Source organism: Athene noctua, chromosome 17 (assembly GCF_965140245.1).
Source record: "Athene noctua chromosome 17, bAthNoc1.hap1.1, whole genome shotgun sequence".
In the NCBI taxonomy this organism is placed as follows: domain Eukaryota; kingdom Metazoa; phylum Chordata; class Aves; order Strigiformes; family Strigidae; genus Athene; species Athene noctua.
Window position 1 is genome coordinate 11,304,592 of NC_134053.1, and position 22,165 is coordinate 11,326,756.

General features: G+C 46.6%; 1 protein-coding gene across 6 annotated transcripts in view; it reads right to left on the reverse strand.

The window, feature by feature from the left end:
- The window catches only part of GGT1 (gamma-glutamyltransferase 1), a 46,606-nt gene that overhangs the window by 16,783 nt on the left and 7,658 nt on the right, over nt 1–22,165 (reverse strand). The window contains exon 1 of one of the 6 annotated variants that reach the window (XM_074921246.1): nt 18,614–18,741. The exons of 1 other annotated variant lie outside the window; for it this stretch is intronic. In XM_074921246.1, the coding sequence (XP_074777347.1) occupies nt 18,614–18,653 (40 nt within the window). In that variant the 5' untranslated portion in view covers nt 18,654–18,741. 4 more of the 6 variants (XM_074921242.1, XM_074921244.1, XM_074921243.1 and 1 more) reach the window with 4 other exon arrangements.

Here is a 22,165-nt window from a genome sequence, read left to right on the forward strand (position 1 = left end):
ATCCAGGGTCATCAGCCTCTCAGCAGCTAATTAGCTGGGGTTATCTGCTCCAAGAGAGCTTGCACTGAAGAAAATTAGGACAAAACCAATATAGAAAGTATACCGGGACTGTTCATGGCTATTTCTGGTGAGTTCAGCTTTTCTTCCACTTCTGAAAGGAGAAAAGTTTGCAAGATCTGTTTGTTGTTTCAGGTTATCCAGTTTGTATTTTGCTTATATATCTGTTTTCCAGCAGTTCTGCAATATTTAGTATGACCCTGGATAACTAAGTAGGGTCTTTGCCCCTTTCCTACTAAAACTGGTTGTTAAGCCTTCTAGGGCATGTTATGCCTTCTCACACACCAGATCCAAAGCTTAGGCTGCCCATTCCCCATCAACCACTCCTCATTACACAATCTACAGTTCTTGGGTTCTGGCAGGCTAATATATGCCATGATTACCCAAAGGCCAGAGGATAAACACCTTACACAACAAGGATTGTGTGGGGATTACAAACGTAGCTGTAACATTAAGCCTGCTTCCTGCCTACGAGGTCCAAGCTCTCCCATTGCAATGAGGTCTTTGGATCTCATCACAAATAGTCCCCCAATAGCGGTGGGTGAGCTGGTGCAGGCTGTACATATCTTTACTCTTGGGTTGAACTGGAATGGCTCAGATGCAGTGTTTCTACCCACTAACATGTTTGTGTTGGCCCAGATGGCAGAAAGCTTTGTAACTTTGTAAGTGACACATTCACACTTGCTCTTCTATGGCATTGTTAGGAGAGACAAACTTCCTGAGCGCTCTCTTTTTGAGAACAGTCCCAAAAGAAAAGGGTTTGGTTTCCTGTGCCTTCTGTCCTGTACTCACACACAAAGGTCTGGTCCCATAGGACTCTGGTTCCGCGACCAACCAGGCAGGCAGACGGAATCTCCTATCAGGTACCGATCTTCATGGTGACTAGCAGGCATTTCTTCCATAACTATTTCTACCTTGTCCACACAATGCCTTCTAGAGACTTTAAACAAGTTATTAAAAACCACCTCTTGTATCTAAGGAAATAATTTCCTACTCAAATCTCACACAGATTTCTGTAGAAAACTGTGACTCAAATATTGAAGTATCTGGCATTCAAAATGAGCAGATATTTTAAGTCTAGTCAATTCTAGGCCACACAATGAGACGGGAGATATGTTCTGGTATTAAGCTGGAACTCAAACCGATGAAGTTCTTGTACTTATCCACCACAAGATCACCCACATTTAAATTGAAAACTTATGTCATCTTCATCTCTACCAGTGATAAGGGATCTAAAGCAGAGTTCAGCCAAGCCATGAAGCCCAAAGAGGCTTCCAAATTCAGATCTAGGCACTGTCCTGCCTGGAGCAGGGAGACAGAGCAGTCACTGGAGAATTACAGTAATTCCAGTCAACTCAGTTAAAAGCCTTCCTCAGAGCTGGTGCCTCCATGTCAGTTCCTGCCCAACTGGCCCCTGTGCCCTCTGTGACTCGCTGCCTCCCTCTCCTCAGATGCAGGTTAAAAACCTTTAGCACATTGAGGGCTCATGTGCATACAGATGAATTTTAAGCAGACAGGCCTCAGTGCAGATCAGTGGTCCCTACTTATTGCTGTGATGTCAAGGCAGAGATAATTGGGCAAAAAGTCCCTGAATAAAACAACCTGTTCCACCATGCTGCTCACAAAGAGAGCTACTGTAACCAAGATTTGCAACTCCTCCATAGGAGCTGAGTTTTCTGAAGCTTAATGGCATGTAGTGCTCTGTCCAATGTAAGATCCGAGTTCACTGAAAAAGAGACAATCATTTCCTCTTGAAGCAACTTTTTTCCCAAAAAAACTTTCATGTTTTCCTACAAAAATTTTAGCATCATATTCCACTTTTTTTTTTTTAAATTATTTTATTTTAAGACACTTCAACATAAACTATGAAGTAAAAAAATGCAGAAAGGCGAATTAAAGGCAAACGGTTTTCACAGTGCATTCTAGTTGGGGACCTCCCAGAAAACCAGAACTGGAAAGCTCAATCTCAAAAATGCAAGTTGTCAAAATAAAGTCTTATAAACTCATTCAGAACATCACTGTTATATTCAGTCCCAATTTAAAATCAAAATGCTTCATTAAAATAATTCTATTCTCTCAACTGTTGCAAAAGATGTTTTCAGATGCTCTTCTGCCATTAAACTACAAGTTGTTTATTAGACCGGAGCATATTCAGACTTGTTAGTCAGGTCCTATCATTCTCTTCTGACAAGCTTTAATCTGATACATTAAAAAAAGTCACAGTGTCCCATATTCTACTGAATAAGAAATCCCACACAGCACTTCCAGGCCAATGGAAGTGGCTTAATGAAGGTAATTTCTAAATCCCCCTTACCTCTCAAGAGTATTTGCAAGTCCGTCCTGTCCTTCTGCACAGATCTTTATGTACTGATAGCCTTTGAATATCCTTTATCAAGCAGTGAACCCCTTTCTAGGAACAATATATCCTTGTAGCAGTAACCACTAATCTTCCCTTAAGAGCTTTTCAAAACATACCATACTATTTGATATTTGTACTACTCTGCTCATGGAGATTAATCCATTGAAACTCATTACGCTGCAATTCACAGTACCAGAGGAATGCAGAAGTAATCATTGACTAGGTGAAGAGTCAAGAACCCACACCTTTTAAAATGCATATTTTAGCATCCACAAAGGTTATGTATCACCAGCAGAGTAATCCTAATGGGTTTGGTTACTATGTGGTGCAAATGTGAGCATTCCCAAACCTCATCGCTAGCTCTTAAATTCTGATTAAGATGACCACATATTTGCTCAGTTGCTTAAGTAGAAGTGCCCCCATCTCCCCATGGTCACATACCCTCACACCCCTCTTGCCTAACCAGCTGGCACCCTTGTGGGTCAAAAAGAGACTGAATTTTAAGTGTGTCTGTACCTTGCAGCTTAAACCCAGACACCCTGACAGATTCAGCTGTGCTTCTATTTGGTGGGAATAACCACTCTGCCAAGTGTGAGTGACTGTCTGCAATGCAAGGGCACCTGATCAGCTCGTGTATCCATTCTTCAGCAATCATGGCCACACACTACCATAAATTGATTTAGTTTGGATTAATACTCCAGATGCACTGAGAAGATGCAATGCCTGTTCTGCCACCCCTGCTCCCACAGCAGCACGCTCTGGCAGGAAAGATGGCAGAGCAGGAGGGTAGGGGTGAAGAAACCTGCCCTCCATCACTAAATTTCACTGAGGCTTTTAAGCAAAAATCCTACATGTCCGCTTGTGCTAAGTCTAGAAGCACAGTTGCATCCCAAAGGCTGCAGCTCACCTGCTGTTGAACAGTGTAGCATTGTATCATAAACCCCAGTAGCAACCCACACTCATGGTAACAAGCTGCACCAACTGTCTTTGGACTCTAAGGACTCAGCCACTAAAGCTTATGCCACTGCTGCTGTCCATGGCCTGGTATAAACCTCAGACCCAGCTCTGAATACAAGAGCTGAATGCCCATCCAGAATGCAGGACAGGCAAATCACAGCTTGCCTGTAACTTGGGCACAGCAAGAATTCAAGCCCGCATGTCCTAAGTCTGATTTTTAGCCAGAAGGCTGCCCTGCAAACGCAGGACGAAGCGAAGTCTGCCTGGATGCCGGTCAGCACTGCTAGATGCTATCGTTTGACCTAGCAGGATCAGTCAAGTGGTTAATGTCTCAATTCCAAACCTGTCCAGTCCCTCTGCCCCACTCCAACCTTTGATACACTGGATCTTTACTTTCTTCAGAAGGATGGTGGCTATACTACAATGATTCATTAACAAACTTTGGCCTAGCTCCAAAAGTACAAATTTTTGAGAACATGAGACATGTTTCCTCTGCCTAAAAATACATCTTCTTTTCTGTATTACCAACAAGATTGAGTTTGTTTAACATTTACATTTGGTAAAATCAGTATTATAAAACATGAGCATTCCAGCCTTGAGATATTTGTAAGGGATTTAGTATGTGCCCATCTTTCAAAGAGGACTTTTACATACCCCTTTCAAGACATTGCATCTAAAGGGCAGATTCCTTCAGTTCTATTGCTATTGTTCAAGAAATCTTGAGCAAAATGAAAGCTTTCTGGAAAGTAGGTGCTGGCACAGAAAATATTCTGCAGGCTCAGAAGGATTTGACATACCAGCTGTTTCTACTGGCCAGTCTGAAGTACACATGCAGAGTCCAGGCCATATTCAGATAGTAACACATACCAGTCTCACTGTGTTTAATTTATTGATGGAAGACCCATCATGCTCCATGGAAAAAGAGTGTGACAGGAGCTATTCCAAACCAACTGTCCTCTGAAAAAGCAGACACTGTGGAAAGGTATCTGCCTTCTGCCCCAAACAAAGTGAACAGCATTTTCAGTCTGTCACACTTTTAATATTAAATGATGAATATTTTATAGTGGAATTTAAGATGCAGTCTACTAAACTGAACCCTTTTCAAGCCCATAGGTTTGATGGTACCAGGTTTTATGCTTAATAGCAACTTTAGAACTATAAAACTATGTCCCTGAAGTAAGTCTAGATCAGAAGAGTGTCTCCCTGTCACCACATTTGTCTCAGAGGTACAAGGTGACACAGAAAGGCTGCCAGCTGTAAGAAACCCCTGTTCTAAATCACAATTATCCAACTGTTACTCTTTGCCCCCACTGCTGAAAGGCAAGTTTTACAACAGTAAGCCACCAAAATTAAGCAAATTCCTACGTCCTTCTACAAGGGCAATGCAGTCTCATCTGTGGCATGTTCTTACCAGCACAGAGCTGGAACAAGTTGGATGCTCCTCAGAAAGTTACTCTTTCACTTATGCACAAGTAGAGTTAGGATGGGGTCATAGAAAGTTATGAAACCTGAAGTTAATATTTCTGGTTCTGATGGGTTTCTATGTACAGGTTGCACTATGCACAACTAACTCATTTCAGTTGTACATAGTCTTTGGGAACTGTCAAGTATCTCTGTCTAGTCATTAATATAATAGAGAGTCCTGTTATAACTCAGTCTTGCCTGTTTCAAGCAGCAAAACCACACCTCAAACAGTTATACCATGTTTAAGGCAGGTTGCTGCCTTGTTAATCTCAACTTGTTACAAAAAAAAAGAAAAAAGTACTTCTTGCAGGGCTTGCCACCTCTTTCCATTTGTGATGTTCATGGCGTGGTCATTTTTAACGTTCTCCAGAAATGAGCTTGCACTATTACATGGAAGCATGAGCAACAGAGTGAAATCTCCATTTGTTCCTCCTTGGAAAGGAGTGCATCCTTCAGCGTGTGAACCAACGCCTTCACAGCTCTTGTTAGAAAACTTGCAGATACTGAAAAGCATCAAGCAACCTGAAAGCACTTCCGGATAGCTTTTCTTTTTGCTTCTTCCTCCACCCCATATTGATTTTTTCCATAGGTATTTCATGAAGCAACACTAGTAAGGACTCACATAATGCAGATTACACAAGCACATCTATTGTTCAGACCCCTCCTTTTTATGTCAGAACATGAAATTCAAGGTCTCCATTTCCTGATGTTTTAACTAACGCATTATTAAAATAGAAGGTGTTACAAGATGTCCTCTTTGTGCAGTCTATGAGGAAGTCTTTCTCCTCTAATAGAGCAATGTTGCAATCCAATACTACCTGAATGTAAGCATCAAATAGTACCAAGTACTCGGTAACACAAAGATGTTAACAAGCATGTGAGGCTTCAAATAAGAGTTTCTTTTCTGACCCCTTGTTCCACTCTTCCACATTTAGAGCAACCAGTGGAAGTTAAGTACCAGCTGCACAGGTAGCAGGCAGTTCTGATTTAAGCTAAATGCCACACAAAAACCACTGATACAAAAAAGATCACTGCTGAAAAAGCTCTGGGAAACAAGTTACTCGGTGAGACGCTTAAGAAAAAAGGTACTTTAGGAACTGGAAAAGTTGCCCAGAGTGCAACAGGTCAGATTGACTAAGAGCAGGAACACAACAGCTGACTTTCAGGGCTGAAACTAAATAAGCAGATGTTTATCCACAGCCAAAGCACCTCCTTCCCCTCCAGTGAGAGCTGCTTCCAGTGTAACACACCTGCTCAAAGAGGAGAAACCCACTAAACCCACATGCTCTCATTTTATGAAGTCTGGTTTCCCATAATCATCCACAGGTGCACACTCCTCCCTGGGGCAAAGGTAAGTGAAATGAAAGATAACTGGTAAATGGGAAGGTTTAATAACCATTTTTTGCCAGTCCAGGTCTGGTTATATTCTTCTACCCACACAGGTAACTGTTATGGTTGAACCCCAGATGTCAACTAAGCACCACACAGCTGCTCGCTCACTCCTCCACAGTGGGATGGGGGAGAGAATCAGGAGTGTAAAACTGAGAAAACTTGTGGGTTGAGATAAAGACAAGTAAGTAAAGTAAAAGCCATGCAGGCAAGCAAAACAAAACAAGGAATTCATTCACCATTTCCAATTGACAGGCAGGTGCTCAGCCATCTCCAGGAAAGCAGGGCTCCACCACATGTAACAGTTACTCAGGAAGACAAAACACTATCACGCCAAATTCCTCCCCTTCCTTCTTCTTCTCCCAGCTTTATATGCTGAGCATGACATCGGATGGTATGGAATATCCCTTGGGTCTGTTGGGGTCAGCTGTCCCAGCTGTGTCACCTCCCAACTTCTTGTGCACCCCCAGCCTCCTTGCTGGTGGGGTGAGGAGCAGAAAAGGCCTTGACTCTGTGTGAACTCTGCTCAGCAACAGCTAAAACACCCTTGTATTATCCAGTACAAATCCAAACCACTAGCTACTATGAAGAAAATTAAGTCCATCGCAGCCAAAACCAACACATAACTGAAGTAGTGTTACTGAGTGTTGTGGTGCGACAGCTGATGAGGCTCCTTGGTGGTTGGAGGCGTTGCTTGATTGCCGTGCAGAAGGAACAGTGATTTATCTTTGACAAAGACCCCTGTCCAGTGTTCAAAGAGGGAAAGTTCTGAAAAGGCCTTTTGAGATTGCATTTTTCTGACATCAAGGATTCAGGCCACTGGCACATTAATAAAATTGTTATCATCCCAATGGATTCTGATTCGTGTAAAGCAATTCTAATCCTAATGATATTCCAGATGTAGACGAGAGCTAAATCTAAAGGAATATGATGATTAGACAGTGATATAAGATACTCAAATGGATTAAAACAGGTATACTGGTACGCAGATTATATAGCTTAGGTTATAAGAAGGGTCAGCACAAAAAGCTGTTTCCTGAGCTATTTCACAGAAATAAGGTATTTTGTAGAACGGGTATTCCTACATCTTGTATTATCTTGTTCTGCCAGATAAAGAGAATGTATGCATGAAAGAAATAATGGCTTACTAGTGGTATTCTGGTTTGTAAGAGCACTTTCTTGATTTTGATAATAAAGGATGTTAAGCCTTATTTCCTATTTTCTATTCAAATTACTTTCTATAATAACTCAGTATGCCCAAGTGAGCATAATGACAGTAACAAGGACCAATTCATTAAACCTTATCTCATTTCAACTCCTATCTGACAATAAATGCAAAGCTTCCACTCCTCCCTTCCAGAAAAGGGTGACTCTCCTCTGTTCAAGGCTTGTTTTCTTTTATCCCTTTTCCTCAATTTATTATCTTTCTGCTACCTAGACTCAGTATTAGCTCATAAATTTTATGCCAAGCTCCAGTTTCCAAAATTGACACCAATCTGTACTATTTATTTATTAGCTTTATGAAGCCCTTTCATCTTTGCAAAGCCTTTCTGCCAGGCCACCAAAGGGACTGTTCTTGCAGCTAACAGACCTGCCTTTCCCTGCAGCAGCCAGCAGTTGCCTCAGCAGTCCCACAGTCCCACACAGCTTCCCCCCAACCTCACCATCCTGGAATAAAAAAGAGAAGAGGGATACTGAAGAAAGACGTGGGAAAAGAAGAGGGAATAATGTGGGCGAAAGAAGAAAACCCAAACTGGTGGAAGGGAAAAACAGAGGAGGCAGATAGGAGGAGAAAAAAGACTAAAGAGTAAGAAAGGGAGAAAAAACCAAACAACGCCCACTCTCAAGGCTAGAGGCTTTCTTTAGTTTAGCCCGACTGCTGCAGTTGGACCTATTCTTCACATGCACATTGAAGCTCTCACAGATTAAATTTGGACTTTCTTGGTGCTCTGCAGAAGGGCTTATTTAATGTTATTTCCATAGCAGGTAACTATTTTATAGGCTGTAGAACATCTTGACAGGGGAGAAAAAAAGCACCATACCAAACAAAAAACTTAGATTCTAAAATAATAAATGAACTTTAAATTGTATTCACTGAACATGTTTCCACAGATTTCAGCAGAACTTGGACCTCAGTTTCCAACAGAAAAAAATTTGTAGCTACCTGCTTAAATTCACCTGCTTTTGCTAAATCAAGGCTCTAGAGATAGATGAGTGTCTTAACTGCCATGGAGCTGGGTTGAATAACTTCACCTCTCCTGGAGTAGCCATGGACTGACTCCTGCTTGTTGTGGACAACTGGATCAGAAAACACAGCCCAGGACTGGGACCTTGAGCTGGATTAGAGAGAAGAGCCCTAGTCCCAGAGCGCCCACCTTTGGCATGTTAGAAGGGCTTCAGCACAAACAAACAGCTATATGGGGACTGAGTGGCTTTTCAGTGGGGGATGTTGTACCTCTTCCACTAGAGAGGTAACCAGAGCTGTTGGATTTAGCTTTAGTAATCAGCAGGAGATGGAGATACTGTAGCATAAGAAACAGCCAAGAGCAGGAGCAGGCCTTTGTTTTCCAAGCACACATAGGAGAGGGCCATTCTTTTCGTTTGGGTAATGAGCACAGAGTCTCCTGGGTGCTGTTCTGGTCCTTTATGTGTCTAAATATTCATTTTCCTGGGCTGAATCGATTCCTTCTCACACAAATACAGTTGCCCTTGATAGTTCTTTGCAACAGAAATTTCTTTACAAAGAATTAAATGTGGCCTGCTTGGTTTATTTCAGGACATTTTTTCTGCTTCACAGGCCAGTTTTCCCATACATGACTAATCCCCTGACAGCGATTTGCTGAGTGCTCTCCCTGCTCTGCATCGTGAGCTCTGTTCTCTCCCACAGCACTGCCCTTTCACTCTGCTTCTGGAAGACTCCCCCTGCATCATCCCACTGTCCCTGCAGCTTTTCTGGCTCTGCACCTGTCTCCTGGCCTTCTCCCTTGCTACCAGGTAAGAAACCTGCCAGTGTTTGACCTCCCTTCCCAACAGGGTCTGCAATTTCCAAGTTACCACTCAGAAGCACAGAATGATGTGGAAAGAGGAGGTATGCAAGGTCTGTGGATTTCAGCTCACTCCTTAGACCTAGCTTTCTCTGAAGAGGACTGCTTGCCAGCAGGACAATGACTTACGTAAGAATTTCTTATCTTTAGGACCCCATGAAATCTGCCTTCCAGTGTTTGTATAACTCTGACCTCTGATAGTTTTGAGAGTCTTTCCTCTGTCAGACTGCTAAAGCAGCACTTCTCTTATCAGCCTGCCATGTCACTCACACTACATGCAAAACCAGGGTCATATTGTGACTCAGTCTTACAACCCTACATACCAACCTTTTCATAGACCTTTTCAACCCAGTAAGGAATGAAGATCAAGATCAAGTTGGGTGGTAGATAGGGTACCTTCAAAGAGTTGGATGGGCCACACAGAGGTGAAATATCTTACCTGATGACCTGATTGAGTTCCCAGGTCACTAGACTCCCAGTTCCTTTCTCTGATCTCAGCCTCTGTCAGAAAACCCAATTCCTCTTGAAGCCATCAGTTCATGTACTGCTGACCCTATCAAGTCACAGTGTTAAGCAGCTCCCCTAAGGGGTATTCAGATTGCCAGGACAGAGACCCTGCTGCCTGTCACCTGGCCTTCGTTAACTGAGAGAGTTCAAAGTCAACACAGTAGATCAAGACCTGGAAATCCCTATAAAAGAGAAACACTTGCTCTTCAAACCTGAGCCTGAAGGCTTGTGAAACAAAGCTACACTTTAATAAAGTACGATTAATGAGCTGGAAAAGTACGTGATAAAAGGAAAGAAACAACTCCTCTATTTCACACCCCAATCCAACCAAAATATGGAGATGATAAGATAAAATCATGCTGTTTACTCACTACTTTAAAAGCTCTGCTCTCTCTGGGTACAGTTCACCTTCAGCTAGTGACACCAAAAGAAGGTGCTTCTGCCTTGCTCTCTTGCCCCTTGTTCCCCAAGAGCTCCCAGAAGCAGGGATTTCAGAAGCAAGATCAGCCACGCAGATCCGAGTGGCAGCAAGGCTTTATACACGGGAGTGGTCAGAAGGGGAGGGTGATGTAATGAAGCGGTATCTTTGAGCAGTAAAGGCATGCCACCCTTCCCCCTCCCCATCCCTGAAGAATTGCTGGCCCAGAGGGCAAGCTCAGAACAGAGTGGTCAGACACTTTCCATCTCATACTTTCTCACGGTAAAGGGAACAGCATAGAGGGTGGAGAACAAGGAAAGATCAGACTTGAATGGAGACAATACTTTGATGTTGGGTAGTCCCAGGAGTCAATCTGTACTGGCAAAGTTGTTTCTTTCCTTTTCTTCATGCATCAACAATACTCTGCCAGCTGCTGATTTTGCCCAATGGCACAAGCCCTGACAGCAAGGACTCCCTCAGCATTAGAGCACTGTTGCCACCATGCCCACCCTGTTAGGGAAAATCCCATTCCTGCACTCTTCGAAGTCAGCTGATGCTGGAGCACTGCCCAGCTCCATGGCCACAGGGACTGGCAGCTCTGTGGAGGAGAAGGAACGTGCATCCCATAAAACGTCGTGTCCTGGACACTGTCCTGGGGAGGCTCTTGATAGGCACATCCTGCCCTTCACCAGAGGAAGTCTTGTAGCCTGTGAATGGAGAGGAAATCTCTCAAGGATGTACCATTGCTCTCCAAAGGGAAAATAATTCATTTTCAACTTCCTTCAGTACAGTTTTGTTGATCTTTCACTGAAGGGTTTGTTTGACCATGAAAAGCCATGTCATGCATTAGAACAAGGTTTGACTGATTCAGAGCTTATAAATTATTGGTTGAGTCTCTCTGGAATAGCTGTATAAAGGAGATGCCAAGTCTAACAGAACACGTGCGTGTCCTCTCAGCTGAGGCAACTAGAAAAGGCAGGAGCCAGCCCAGGCTTTCACAAAGTGGAATTCAGAGTTGCTGTCACCTACCAGCAACGGCACCAAGATCTGCAGTATCATGCAACAGCAGCCAAATAAACGCCACCAGCTCATAGCATCAAAATCCCGCACGGACAGGAACCTCCATGGCTAGTTCTTAGGTTTGGGTGTGGAAGGGAGATGTAGGAATGACTCTTGCAAGCAGAGCTGCTTGTGCAATGCTCAGTGAACTGGACTGGAGAATGATCTCACTTTTCCCCCTTCCCAGATTTTATTTTTCAGCCAGAGATCTCCCCTATCCTCTTCACATAACACTGTGCCACCCTAAGTAAGGGAGCTATTTAAACACTGTAAGGAGTGTTCCTGTGCACCAAACCATGGTCCAAATCTCATTTACCCTAAGGAATGGGCCTGCTTTGACAGTGTCAAGGGACTCAAAAGCAGATACATATCTGAGTCAGATCGCCTTCTAACTGCTAGGAAGGCTGCATAAGAGGGTTTTGTCAGATCTAGGACAAACTAGCTTAGCAAATGTAAGATTTGCTCACTATATTTGCACTCCCCTGCAAAGTACATAAACATGATCTCAGTAAACTACTGCCTCTTGTTCAGTTGCTTTGGAGGGGGCCCGGCTTTGGAGCTGTTGGGATCAAACCAGAAACAATTAAGGTTGAATCGTGCTGATATTCTTATCCAAAGAAGAAATCTGCAGCCCTGGCAGGCATTTTTCAGTATGACCACAACTGCAGCAGACCCTGTCCATCCCAAGGAAAGCTCCCCATTTCCTCAAGGTGCTGCATGTCTTTTACAGGGTAGTTTGGAGACAGCCTAAATGTGCTGTGTGGGGGGCAGAGCGAGCTCTAACCAAATTGTAAGCACGAAGAGGAAGAACTGAGTCGTAATAGGTCCCTTCCCCTCTTTCTCCACTGATACTCATGGTAAGAGAGGGAGAGACACAGGGGAGACTCTAGAGCTGCCTATGCCTACCAAATAACAGCCTCCAGTACTTGCCACACCTACAGGAAGATCCCCAAACTCCACAACCTGTCCAGATTGGCCAAATTCCTATCATCATCATCACCACAAAGTTTTTTACTGCTTAACAGCATTTTTAAGCTCCTGTTAGGGCCAGGGAGCCTTACAGGCCATCGTGACAAAAGCATTCACGTCCTCGCTTTAGAGACAGGGCAGTAGAGACAACCTTGCCCAGGGCTTCAGAGCAGGTCAGTGCCCAGGCTGCAATGAGGAGTCTTCCCCCCAGATTCCTTTAAACATGTTGCTGGATATCACTGCTCTTCCCTGTCTTGTGTCTGATAAATCTGTATTTATACTGACAATGATCTAACCACACAGTGCCTGGAGCAACGTCGGTTGTTGTTTTCGCTGTTGTTTTCGCTGTTTCTTGTGGCTTTGGTTTCTCCCCCCACTGTAAACAGGAAATGAATAAAACGTGAAGGTAACTCCATCTCCTTGTGAAAAATGACAGCTGATTAGATTGCAACAGAAGGGCTGGGGAGAAGTTCAAAGTGTTTGCCACTTAATGGAAAACTTGTGGATTACAGAGATAGAAAGTTGTTGGGTGACTAATTGCTGTTAAAGTCTAACCAAAGCGAGAGGGCCCTACAACCAGAGGAACAAGGACTTTTCCTGGGAAGAGCCAAGGTCCACTATACAGACCTCCACAAATCTTTTTTCCATTCTGCCTAAGAATCAGTGGGACTCAGAGATGTGAGGCTCAGAAGTTATTCCTGGACATGAACGAACACTGACCCAAAGCTCAGCCCCACGGAGAACTGTGTGTGCAGCCCACCCAAACGTCGCTTCACGAGAGCCACGCTTCTCAGGAAGCCTCATAACTTCTTGTCTCTTTCTCAGCAGTTTCTGCTGCAGGATTAGCTCTACTGCTGTCGGAGCAACAAATGAAACCTCTCAGCATAAAATCCAGCACATCCTGGTAAGCCAGAATCAGTCCTGAGTTACCTTAGTATGGAAAGTTTTCAACTGGACTACTTAGCTCCTGCCGCACAGCAGGGTCAGGGCTGTAACCTCTCAGAGAGGGATGGGGTGAAGCAGCAGAGGCAAGAAGCAGTGCAGCCATCCCCAGATCTGCCATCCCCACCCCTCAGCCTGCACCCCCAGGCCTGTTGGTGCCTGCCTCCACCACCGCACACTGCAGGGCCACCCAGCTGACATGGTGGTGGGAAACAACCCATCTCCAAGGGCGCTGCAGGAGCAGAGAGCTGCTGATGGCTGCTCGGGTGCTGCGCAGAGTCCCTGAGAAGGCTTTAGATAAAGTGCTAATTTGCACTGAGCGTGCAGGCGCTATGTACTTTTGGTTACACCTCCACCAGTCTTCAGAGGGCAAACCCATCTCTGGGATGAACACCCAGAAACAAGAGTGTCATGGGCTGCAGAGCTCTGATTTACACCAGGACCCTTTTCCCTGCTGTGGGCAGATGAGGACGGTGCACAGCAGCCGTACAGATAATTCATATAGCACTACTTGGGAAGGTCATACACCGTGCCAGACAGCTATGCTGTAAGTGAGAATCTGGACTTATGTCTGTTTTATTCCAGTGGCTCTCAGTCCCTCACATTCTGTTTGCTCCCCAGAATGACAGCCTTGGGAAATACACAGATTTTCCTTTCTAAAGATGTCATCCTGCAACTCTGAGTACTCCCCTAGTCCTTCAGGCTCACAGTCCAGTTAACAGATTTAATTTTGTTGAAAACATCCTTGAGCCATAGCCCATATGTGGGATGGGTGCTGTCGTGCAATGGGGCAGGCTCCTGTCACAGCCCATGCTTCAGCAAAGCAGACAAATATGTTCATCTTCAACCAGCCCAAGGGTATACACTGAAATCACTGGATGATTCTGTGCCTCCCCAGGATGGTGGTCACACTGTTCATACAAAAGAAGACTCCAGAGACAGGAGCCTGTCTTGAATGGCCTCTGCATCTGAGTGCAGGAACCTGGCAGGTTTGATGCTCGCAGCATCTCCTCCTCTGGGCAGAGCTTAACCTAAGGGCTGTGAAAGGGATAAGTGCTCAAACACCAACGGGTCTCCTGTTCTGAGAGAGGCAACCTGCTGTCAGGAGAACAAGACTCAAGTACAGGTCCAAGAGCTCTAGACAGGAGAAAAGTGTCCCAGTCTGGTTTATCTGCCCCCCTGCCCAGCCTTCTCTAGGCTTGTTTATTTTGGTGCTGTAAAGGGTTCCAGAGATGGCCATTGCTTCTGAGGTATCAGAATCACACGCCTCTGCCTCAAAGCACTTGCAGCCTACCTTGAAAACTGTGAATGGGCCAGCTGGGCTGGAGGCAGAGGCTGCACCAGCCTGGCTCCTGGGAAGACTCACTTGCCATGGCTTGGCGAGGAGCGTGCATGCCGCAGGGGCTGGACTCGCAGCACTGCACAGCGACCAAGCCTGCCCACGAGCTTGGCCCATCAGCTCTCCCCCTCTATCCCACACGGATGGGCTGCTCTGCGTTTGTCCCACAGCCTCTCTGTGTTGGGGTGGGGCCGATGCTGGATGTTTTCCAGTCTGCCGAGCCCACACCTGCTGCCATTTCCACTGCCAGTGCGAATCACAGATCCCTTACCACATTTCAACCTGATCTCTGGGGAAGGCTTTGTTTGTTTTTCCAATGTGCCAGGACTGCGATTAGCTGGCAGGGCAGGCAGCAGGCCAGTCACACCTGCACAGCACAGCACAGCGGGATATGAGTGAGCAAGCTGCTTTTAACACCCCCTTATCAACCTGGGACCCCTGACCACTGCTCCCAGGCAGGGAGAAACGGCAACGGATGGGAAATCACAGGCATTTCTGTGGCTCTGCACTCTCAAAGATCAGGGTGTCTCCCACAGGTGGAGAGGAGCGGTACTACTAACATAGGCACCCTCTAAATTACAAGGGCTGCAGCAGCCACTGCCATCAGGCACAAATGGCCATTTGCAGGGGGGAAAGTGGCCTCCCCTGGAAAAGTCCTTCATCTTCCCCTGCAGAAGCAAAGGGGCTTCCCACAGGCTGGGGTGTTATTCCCACTCTCCTTCCTCCCCCATATGTCCGGTGCACATCCCTGGCTCCAGCCCTCTGATGTCTGGGGAGATGGTAGAACCATTTTCTGATAGTTGTTGTGCCTCCATTTCCCACCTTGTCCCCTGCACAGTTGCCTTGCAGCACTGGGGAAGAGGGATGATTTGCTGGTGAGGTCAGCCCTGGTGTGTAATGGGGATTTGGGGGAAAGACACCTTGGGGACTCCATGGGGCTGCTCCCCCATGAAAGCTCCCATGGCCAGAAATCAACTTTGAACTCCAGCTGGGCAGGGGAGGCCTGTGCAGGGACAGAAGACATATAAAAGTTTTTTGGTTTTTGTTTTTTTTTTTTAAGCGAGCAGGAAGGAGCAGGGAAGAGAGGCCGAGTGCAGGGCTCGGTTCGGCTGTTCAGATCTGAGGCTACCAGAAATGCTGGCTGCTCTTGAAAGGGCTTCCTGCCACCCCTGACACCACCCCGGCTGCCTCGCTGGTCTCCGCCACAGAGATCCCACCAGCCTCGAGCTAATTTGGGCTCGTGAGGGAGAGCACAGAAACACAATGGTGACAGGAATGAAAAGCAATGGGGAGGACAATACCCAGGAGAATTATCCTTATCAAGGAACAACATTATATCAAAGGGGAGCTGTGAAGATTGGGAAGAGCCTTTTGTAAAATTCACAATTGAGCCAAATCCTGCAGTTTTTACACGTTGGTCCCCCAGGAACCCCATCATGAAGACTGCCCCAAAGGGGGACCCCTGTGTGAGGTCAGAGCATGTGCCAGACACACTGCATGTACAGCAGTAACTCACCCACTGCACAGTTGCTGTTTGCCCTATTTGTGTGCTTTTTAATTACAGTTTTTGTTTGCAAAGCATCTCTTCTAGAAAAGACAAATTGCATTACTCTCAGCTTATTAAAATCACACTCAGAGTTTCTCAACTGCTAATTACACCCAGGCAGTAGTGTCACTGTAATTAAAGCTGGGACGCACGTTTGGGGAGCTGGGAGCCCAGCTGTCACACAACCCCTTCCCTGCACTGCTCTAACCAGACAGGCTGGCCAGAGCCAGGCTCAGCAATGAGCTCAGCTCAGCCCAGCCCAGGCCTTGACCCCCCGTGATACCCAGGCACAGCCATGGCCATGCCACAATGGAAGATGATGCACGTAAGGCCAAGCACCTCCTCAGCACAGGGGAACGAGTCCCCTGCACCAAACCTCCCTGGGTTACAGCTGGGCACCTGCACCGGCTCTGCTGCATGGGCAGGGGCTGGGCAAAGGGAAATGTGTAGCCTTGGGGTTACAGTGCTGAGGCGTGGGGAGTGAAAGAGGGTTTACTCCTGTTTCTGCTGCTAAATGAGTGCAATATATCACATTACCTCTCTGAGTCTCCATTTCCTTGCATATAAAATAGATATTTTGGGCTTCCCTGATAATTAGGGGGCTCCAGGGACAAACTGCAGAAAAGATTCTTACTGGCACCCATCTCACACAAACACTTTAAAGCCTACATAGACTGTGGCACACCAAGAGACTTGGGATTGAATTACATAAGAGAAGGTGTGAAGGCCTAGAGACTATGAGCCCCAAAGAACAGCAATAAAGGAGTTTACAGACCTGTGAGAATCCAGGAGCTTGCTAGAGAACCAAGCCTGCCCCTCCACGGCTCGGTCTCAGAGAAGATCAACTGCAGGTGTGCAAACAGCCATGTGGGCAGCACAGTGAAACACCTGCCCTGAGCTCAGGCACCTCAGAACTAAAGCTCTCCAGAGCACAGCTGGGACCAGTTAAGCTTTGGGCAAGTAGGGGCTTAACACCAGCACTGGCATCCTGCTGCCAAGGGGATGCTTTGGAGATACCACTTCCAGGAAAATGAAGCACTAATTAGGGAAAGCAGATAATCACTGCATCTGTTTTAAGATGAGTTTCCTTCCCACTGAAATCCTCACAGTTTCAGTGCTCAGCAGGATGCAAACACATCCTCAAATGATTTCCTGGAGCCATGGTTTCAAAGATCAGTCCCTTCAAAAGCAATAACGTGCCAAGATCAATAGCAACCCCAGGAGAGCTCCAAGCATGCCAGCTCCAAAACCACTGAGCTATCACTACAGCCATTACCTATCAGATGCTGAGGGGCAATTCTACCTCTTCACATTTGAAAAGGCTACTGAGACTTCCCAAGCAATCAGGCTTACTTAAGTACCAGGAAAAAAGTCAATGAGTAGAAAATTTACATTTCAAAAATAGCATAACATGCCTGTGTAATATAACCTGGAGAGGCAAATCTGCGGAACTTCAGGGGGAGCAAACCAGCAGATAGAGTTCACAAGCAAAGTGGAGCAGAGCTCAAAGACTCCAGAACAAGAATATGTTCATCTGCTCCTAGAACGATTTTACTACTAACTCTCTGAAGCTGCTAATAAGAAGTTTTGGAAAGCAGATATCAGATAATAATTTTTAATCCAATACAAGTTACAAGCAAAGAATGAATGATCAAAACTTCATGTGAAAAAAGCTGAGTGGGGTGCCCTATGGATGCTAAAGGCAGCATGTTCAATATGTTTACTTGTGGCCCAGTAACGAAATGCAGAAGGTAACATATGGAGCTAGCAAAGGATATCAAGAAAATTTCAAAGAGCTTGTGGAAAACTTGAAAACATCTGTGAAAAAGGGCAAATGAGAGCAGCAGAAATTCAATATAGAGAAATATGTCAAGACCAATATGAAGCATAGTTATATACCGATGGGTTTGAGTTAGCAGCTCTTTTCACCATTAAATATCTTACACAGATTTGTAAAAAAAATGCAGCAAGAAGGAAGCAGGAATTTGTTAGCTCCCAATTCATCCCCTCTTATTTAGAGCTTATAAATGAAACTAGGTCTGTAAAGAGGAAAAGTATTCCTTTGAAAGGGATAAATAGGACAGAGGCAGAGTTAATCAAAGCTGGCAAATCAAGCTACAGCTATAGAAGCTTTTTGAAAAAATAGTTACTTAGCACAAGGAACTTACCTAAAAACCAGCATAACACAAAGATTATGCCCAACAACACATGCTTATATTAAAACCCAAACTGTTTCACAGTTTAGGGCATTCACTTAAGTAAAGCTAACTGTAGCTCCCCTTGGAACAGCACTGAAATCTATCCAAATAGGAGAATTCCAGTTCTGACAGAGGTCAGGATTTTTGTCCCTTAAAACACGTGTGGAGCGTCAGAACATGCCACGGGAAGGCAATGCCTGAGAAGCAAAGGCAGGATTCCCGAGAGCTTCAAGCCTTCCTGACCCTACCTGGAGCCTCTGGCAGAGTAGTATCACGCAGCCTCATCTCACCTCCAGCCTCTGAGCGGAGTCCCTCTCCCTGCTCCATCCGCCCCACAGACACACACCTGCGCGCTGCGATCCTACCTGGAGCTAAGTGGGATTTTCCATGCAGGCGGTGCGGCATCTCAGGGGTCCTCCCAGCACATCCCTGCCTGGCCCAGGGCTTGGCGCCTGGCCCAGGGAGAGGAGAGCCTCTTCTCCAGAGCAGCCGGGCTGTTCCCCTGTGGGTGAGAGGCTGGGTCAGTCCCAGTTCTTGTACTGGGCACTAGATGGCACAGATGGGAGGAAATTCAAAGGTAGCCAGCCTGCGATCTGCGGCGCTTGGGACAAGGGGTCTGCCAGTTGTCCGAAGGAGGTGGCTGCCATGGGGGATGTGCTGTCGGCAGCATCCCACGGGGTATCCCCTCCATGGGGTGCACCCCTTGCCACTGCCCTGATGCATCCCCTCAGCATCCCATCCTGCCCTCTCCAGCCAAAGGGTCGCCGGTACTGCACTGAAGCGGGATGGCCCTGCAAGGGCCGTGGCCTGCAGCCTGCCCCTGCCTCCTGGACGCAATCCCTCACCAAGCACAGACTCGCTGCCTCGGGCACGCAGACACCTAGTTCACAGGGCAACCCTTCATTTGGCTCAAACTGCATCAAAAAGGGGGGAAATCCTCCCTGGGATTTGCCTTGTTTCGCTGTGAGGCTGCACCTTGGCCGTCAGCCTGCAGGATCACAAATACTGCGTGACACCGCAGGGAGTGTGGGGAGAGACGCCAAGGGCTGGGTACCCCCTCAGCTGTCCTGCTGGGCTCACGGTGGGTCTGGGGAGTGGCACCACAGCACCTTTCCTTTGCCCTGTGGGATGATGGTGCAAAGGAGGGAGGCACTTGGTCACTGCTCTTACAAGCATCTTTCACAAGGTAAGCTCCGCTAAAGCAGCTCACTTTTCCCTCTGGCTTGCTTTCTTTTTAGCACTGCTGCTTGCAATCCCAGAGGCAGGACCTGTGCCCTGGAGCCTTCCCAACCTCATCTTCCTCAATTTCTTTAAGGTGTGGATGAAATTCCTCACAAGTGAATTGTGTAGACTGACGCAATGAGGCAAACATGGACTAAGCCATGCAAAACTGCTGTGGTAAGCACGGAAAAGGCCAAAGCATTATTTATGGTGAGAAAAAAAGTAGGGGAAGGTGGAAGGTTGTACGTTGGCCCCTGCTGTTCTGACATTAGAAATTCAAAGGTTAACACAGTTAATGCATCTGGTGAGGATCACAGGCTCTGACAGCCTGTCTGGAGAGACTCCATCTGTAGCGCTGCACAAGGAACAGCGTGTGCAGGATGGCACTGAGTGAGCAGCAAGCTTTGTGCATGAGGCAGAAGTGGCACACATGGGTGTTATCCAAACCAAACCTGAACCTGGCAAAGCCTAAAAGAGCTTTTGTGCTGAGCAGCTCGGTGGTGCCAGGTATTAATGACACACACAAGACTCCTAGGAAAGCTTTGCCTGTTTGCTGAGGGGAGCAGCACTGGACGGGCTGCGCTGCAGCCTCCTGGAAAAGATCAAGGTGGGCAGCACTACCCCTTCCTGTCTGCTCATGGCACTGCCCTGCAGACCGAAGTGGGTCTAGGGATCACCTAAGTTCAAACACCACAGGTTGAATCCCACAGGGTGTCTCAGGTGGGAGACAAAACACAAATCAGATGCCAGCAGTGTAAGATCCAAATTCATCAATAGTATAAATGGGGCAGTAGGTCAGTTTGGCTCAGTGGCTCTTATCTTTCAAAGGCTGGAGCGGTGCCACTGCTGACCAGGGCACAAGCTGGTGGGAGGCTCAGTGTGATGTCCAGAAGGCAGCTCCAGTCCAGCGTCCAGAGGCTGGCTGAGCAGTACAGATGGGCCAGAGATGCCCCTTCAACATGGGGCTTTTCACTGACAGATTTAGAGACCTGCTTTTCATCACCCATTTAAGTCCAAATGCTGGGACACTGGCATGTGACAGCCTGGCTCTGAAAGGTTCCTGGGCAGAGAAGGAAATGCTTTGGAGAAGGCTTTTATGCTCCAATTCCCACTTTGAGCCCTGCTTCTTGTACTCTTCCACTGCTCTTTAAGTATTAGGGTTTTTTTAGCGGAGAGATGTCTTTTTATCTTTGAATATAGATGGAAAAAACTAGTCAAGCTGGAAAGAAATAAAAACAGCTCATCACTTTTCCAGGTCTGCCATGAACTGTAAACAAGTCTTCAAAAGTTTTTTAAAAAGTGCTGAGGTCTTTGGAGAACATTAAAGTCTTAGTCAGTGGTGTCATCCTCCTCAGCAGGAAGACACCTTATGTGTCATCCTGGTGGCTGGTCTTGCTTCACTCTGACAGAGCCAGCGATGGTGAGAGCACTGAGCTTCCCATGCAGACACCACTCAAACCAGCCACCAGCATTTTCATGCACTGTGCCTGCTCAAATCAGACCTCCACAGTCTGGCTGTCTGGCCTCCAGCGCCTGGTCCACACACTCCCCTGGAGGTCTGTGGTTGCTCTGAGTGGTTTAGCACTGCTGCTAAGACACTTGGAGACAATATAATCTGTGCGCTTAGTGGTTTCAAACTTCAAAAGCAGTTTAGCAGCACCAGGAGCTGCCTTCAGCCTCTCCTGTACGGGCTTAAGTTGGTTTAATTCTTTTATGAAAGTGTAACTCCGGCCCATACCCTTAAACTGTGGAGGTCCCTTCTAAGCCAGGTTTTCTAAAAGCTCCTTAGAAATACTTCAGTGAGACACACAAAAAAAATTATCCCAGAGGGACATAGTACAAGATCAGATGTTTCTGCCTCCTGAAGCTGGAAATGTGAAAGCCCCAGGGCAAGGTGCATTTTAAATCCTTGCAGGGCTTTCCCCCACTGTTTCTCCCGTCTTAGAGCAGCTTCTCAAAAGGTCTAATCTATGGTAATGCCCAGAGAGGTCCCAGGGCCTTCCCCTACGCCTTCCATCAGCCTTGTGAAAGCATTGCCCCAAGGGCAGGTGGCTGAACAGCAAACAGCCCCCTGGGACCGCAGGCTGCCCTGGAGGTGCCACCTCCCAGCGTTTGCTTCATTAACTGCATTTGCTCTGCTTTTCCTTACTTTACTGCCCACCTTTACAGACTGAACAAAAGCACAAGGTGGTACAAAGGGGACCTTGTGCTCTTGCCTTGAAAGGCCTCCTGTGGGTCCCAGTGCCTCTCCCTTCCCTTTCTGTAGGGATTCTTGTGAGTCTGCCAGGGGAAAGCAGGCAGGACCAGGCAGCAATGGAGAAGTGGAGCAGGTGGAGGGAAAGAGTGGGGAAATGCGAGCCTGGGGCAGAACGTGAGAAGAGTCAGGGCTTCCCACCACCTCCCTCTGAAAGCCCACACGGGGCTGGAAGAGATACCCCACACGGGAGGTGTGTGGTACACTTCTGAGAGGGAAGGATGGGACAGGAAGGGTAAGGCCTTTGTGCAGAGCCTGGCTAGCACCAGTGCTTCCAGAGCTGTGACAGATGTCCCTGGTGGTGCTTTCAGAGCTGCTTGCTCTGCCTTTCTGCCAGGCACTACAGCCGCTGCAGCAGTTCAGTGCAAGACTCTGTGTCCAAACCTCACAGCATCCAGCTTCACAGTCCGGTTTAATTTAACCAAGATAAAATTAATCTACA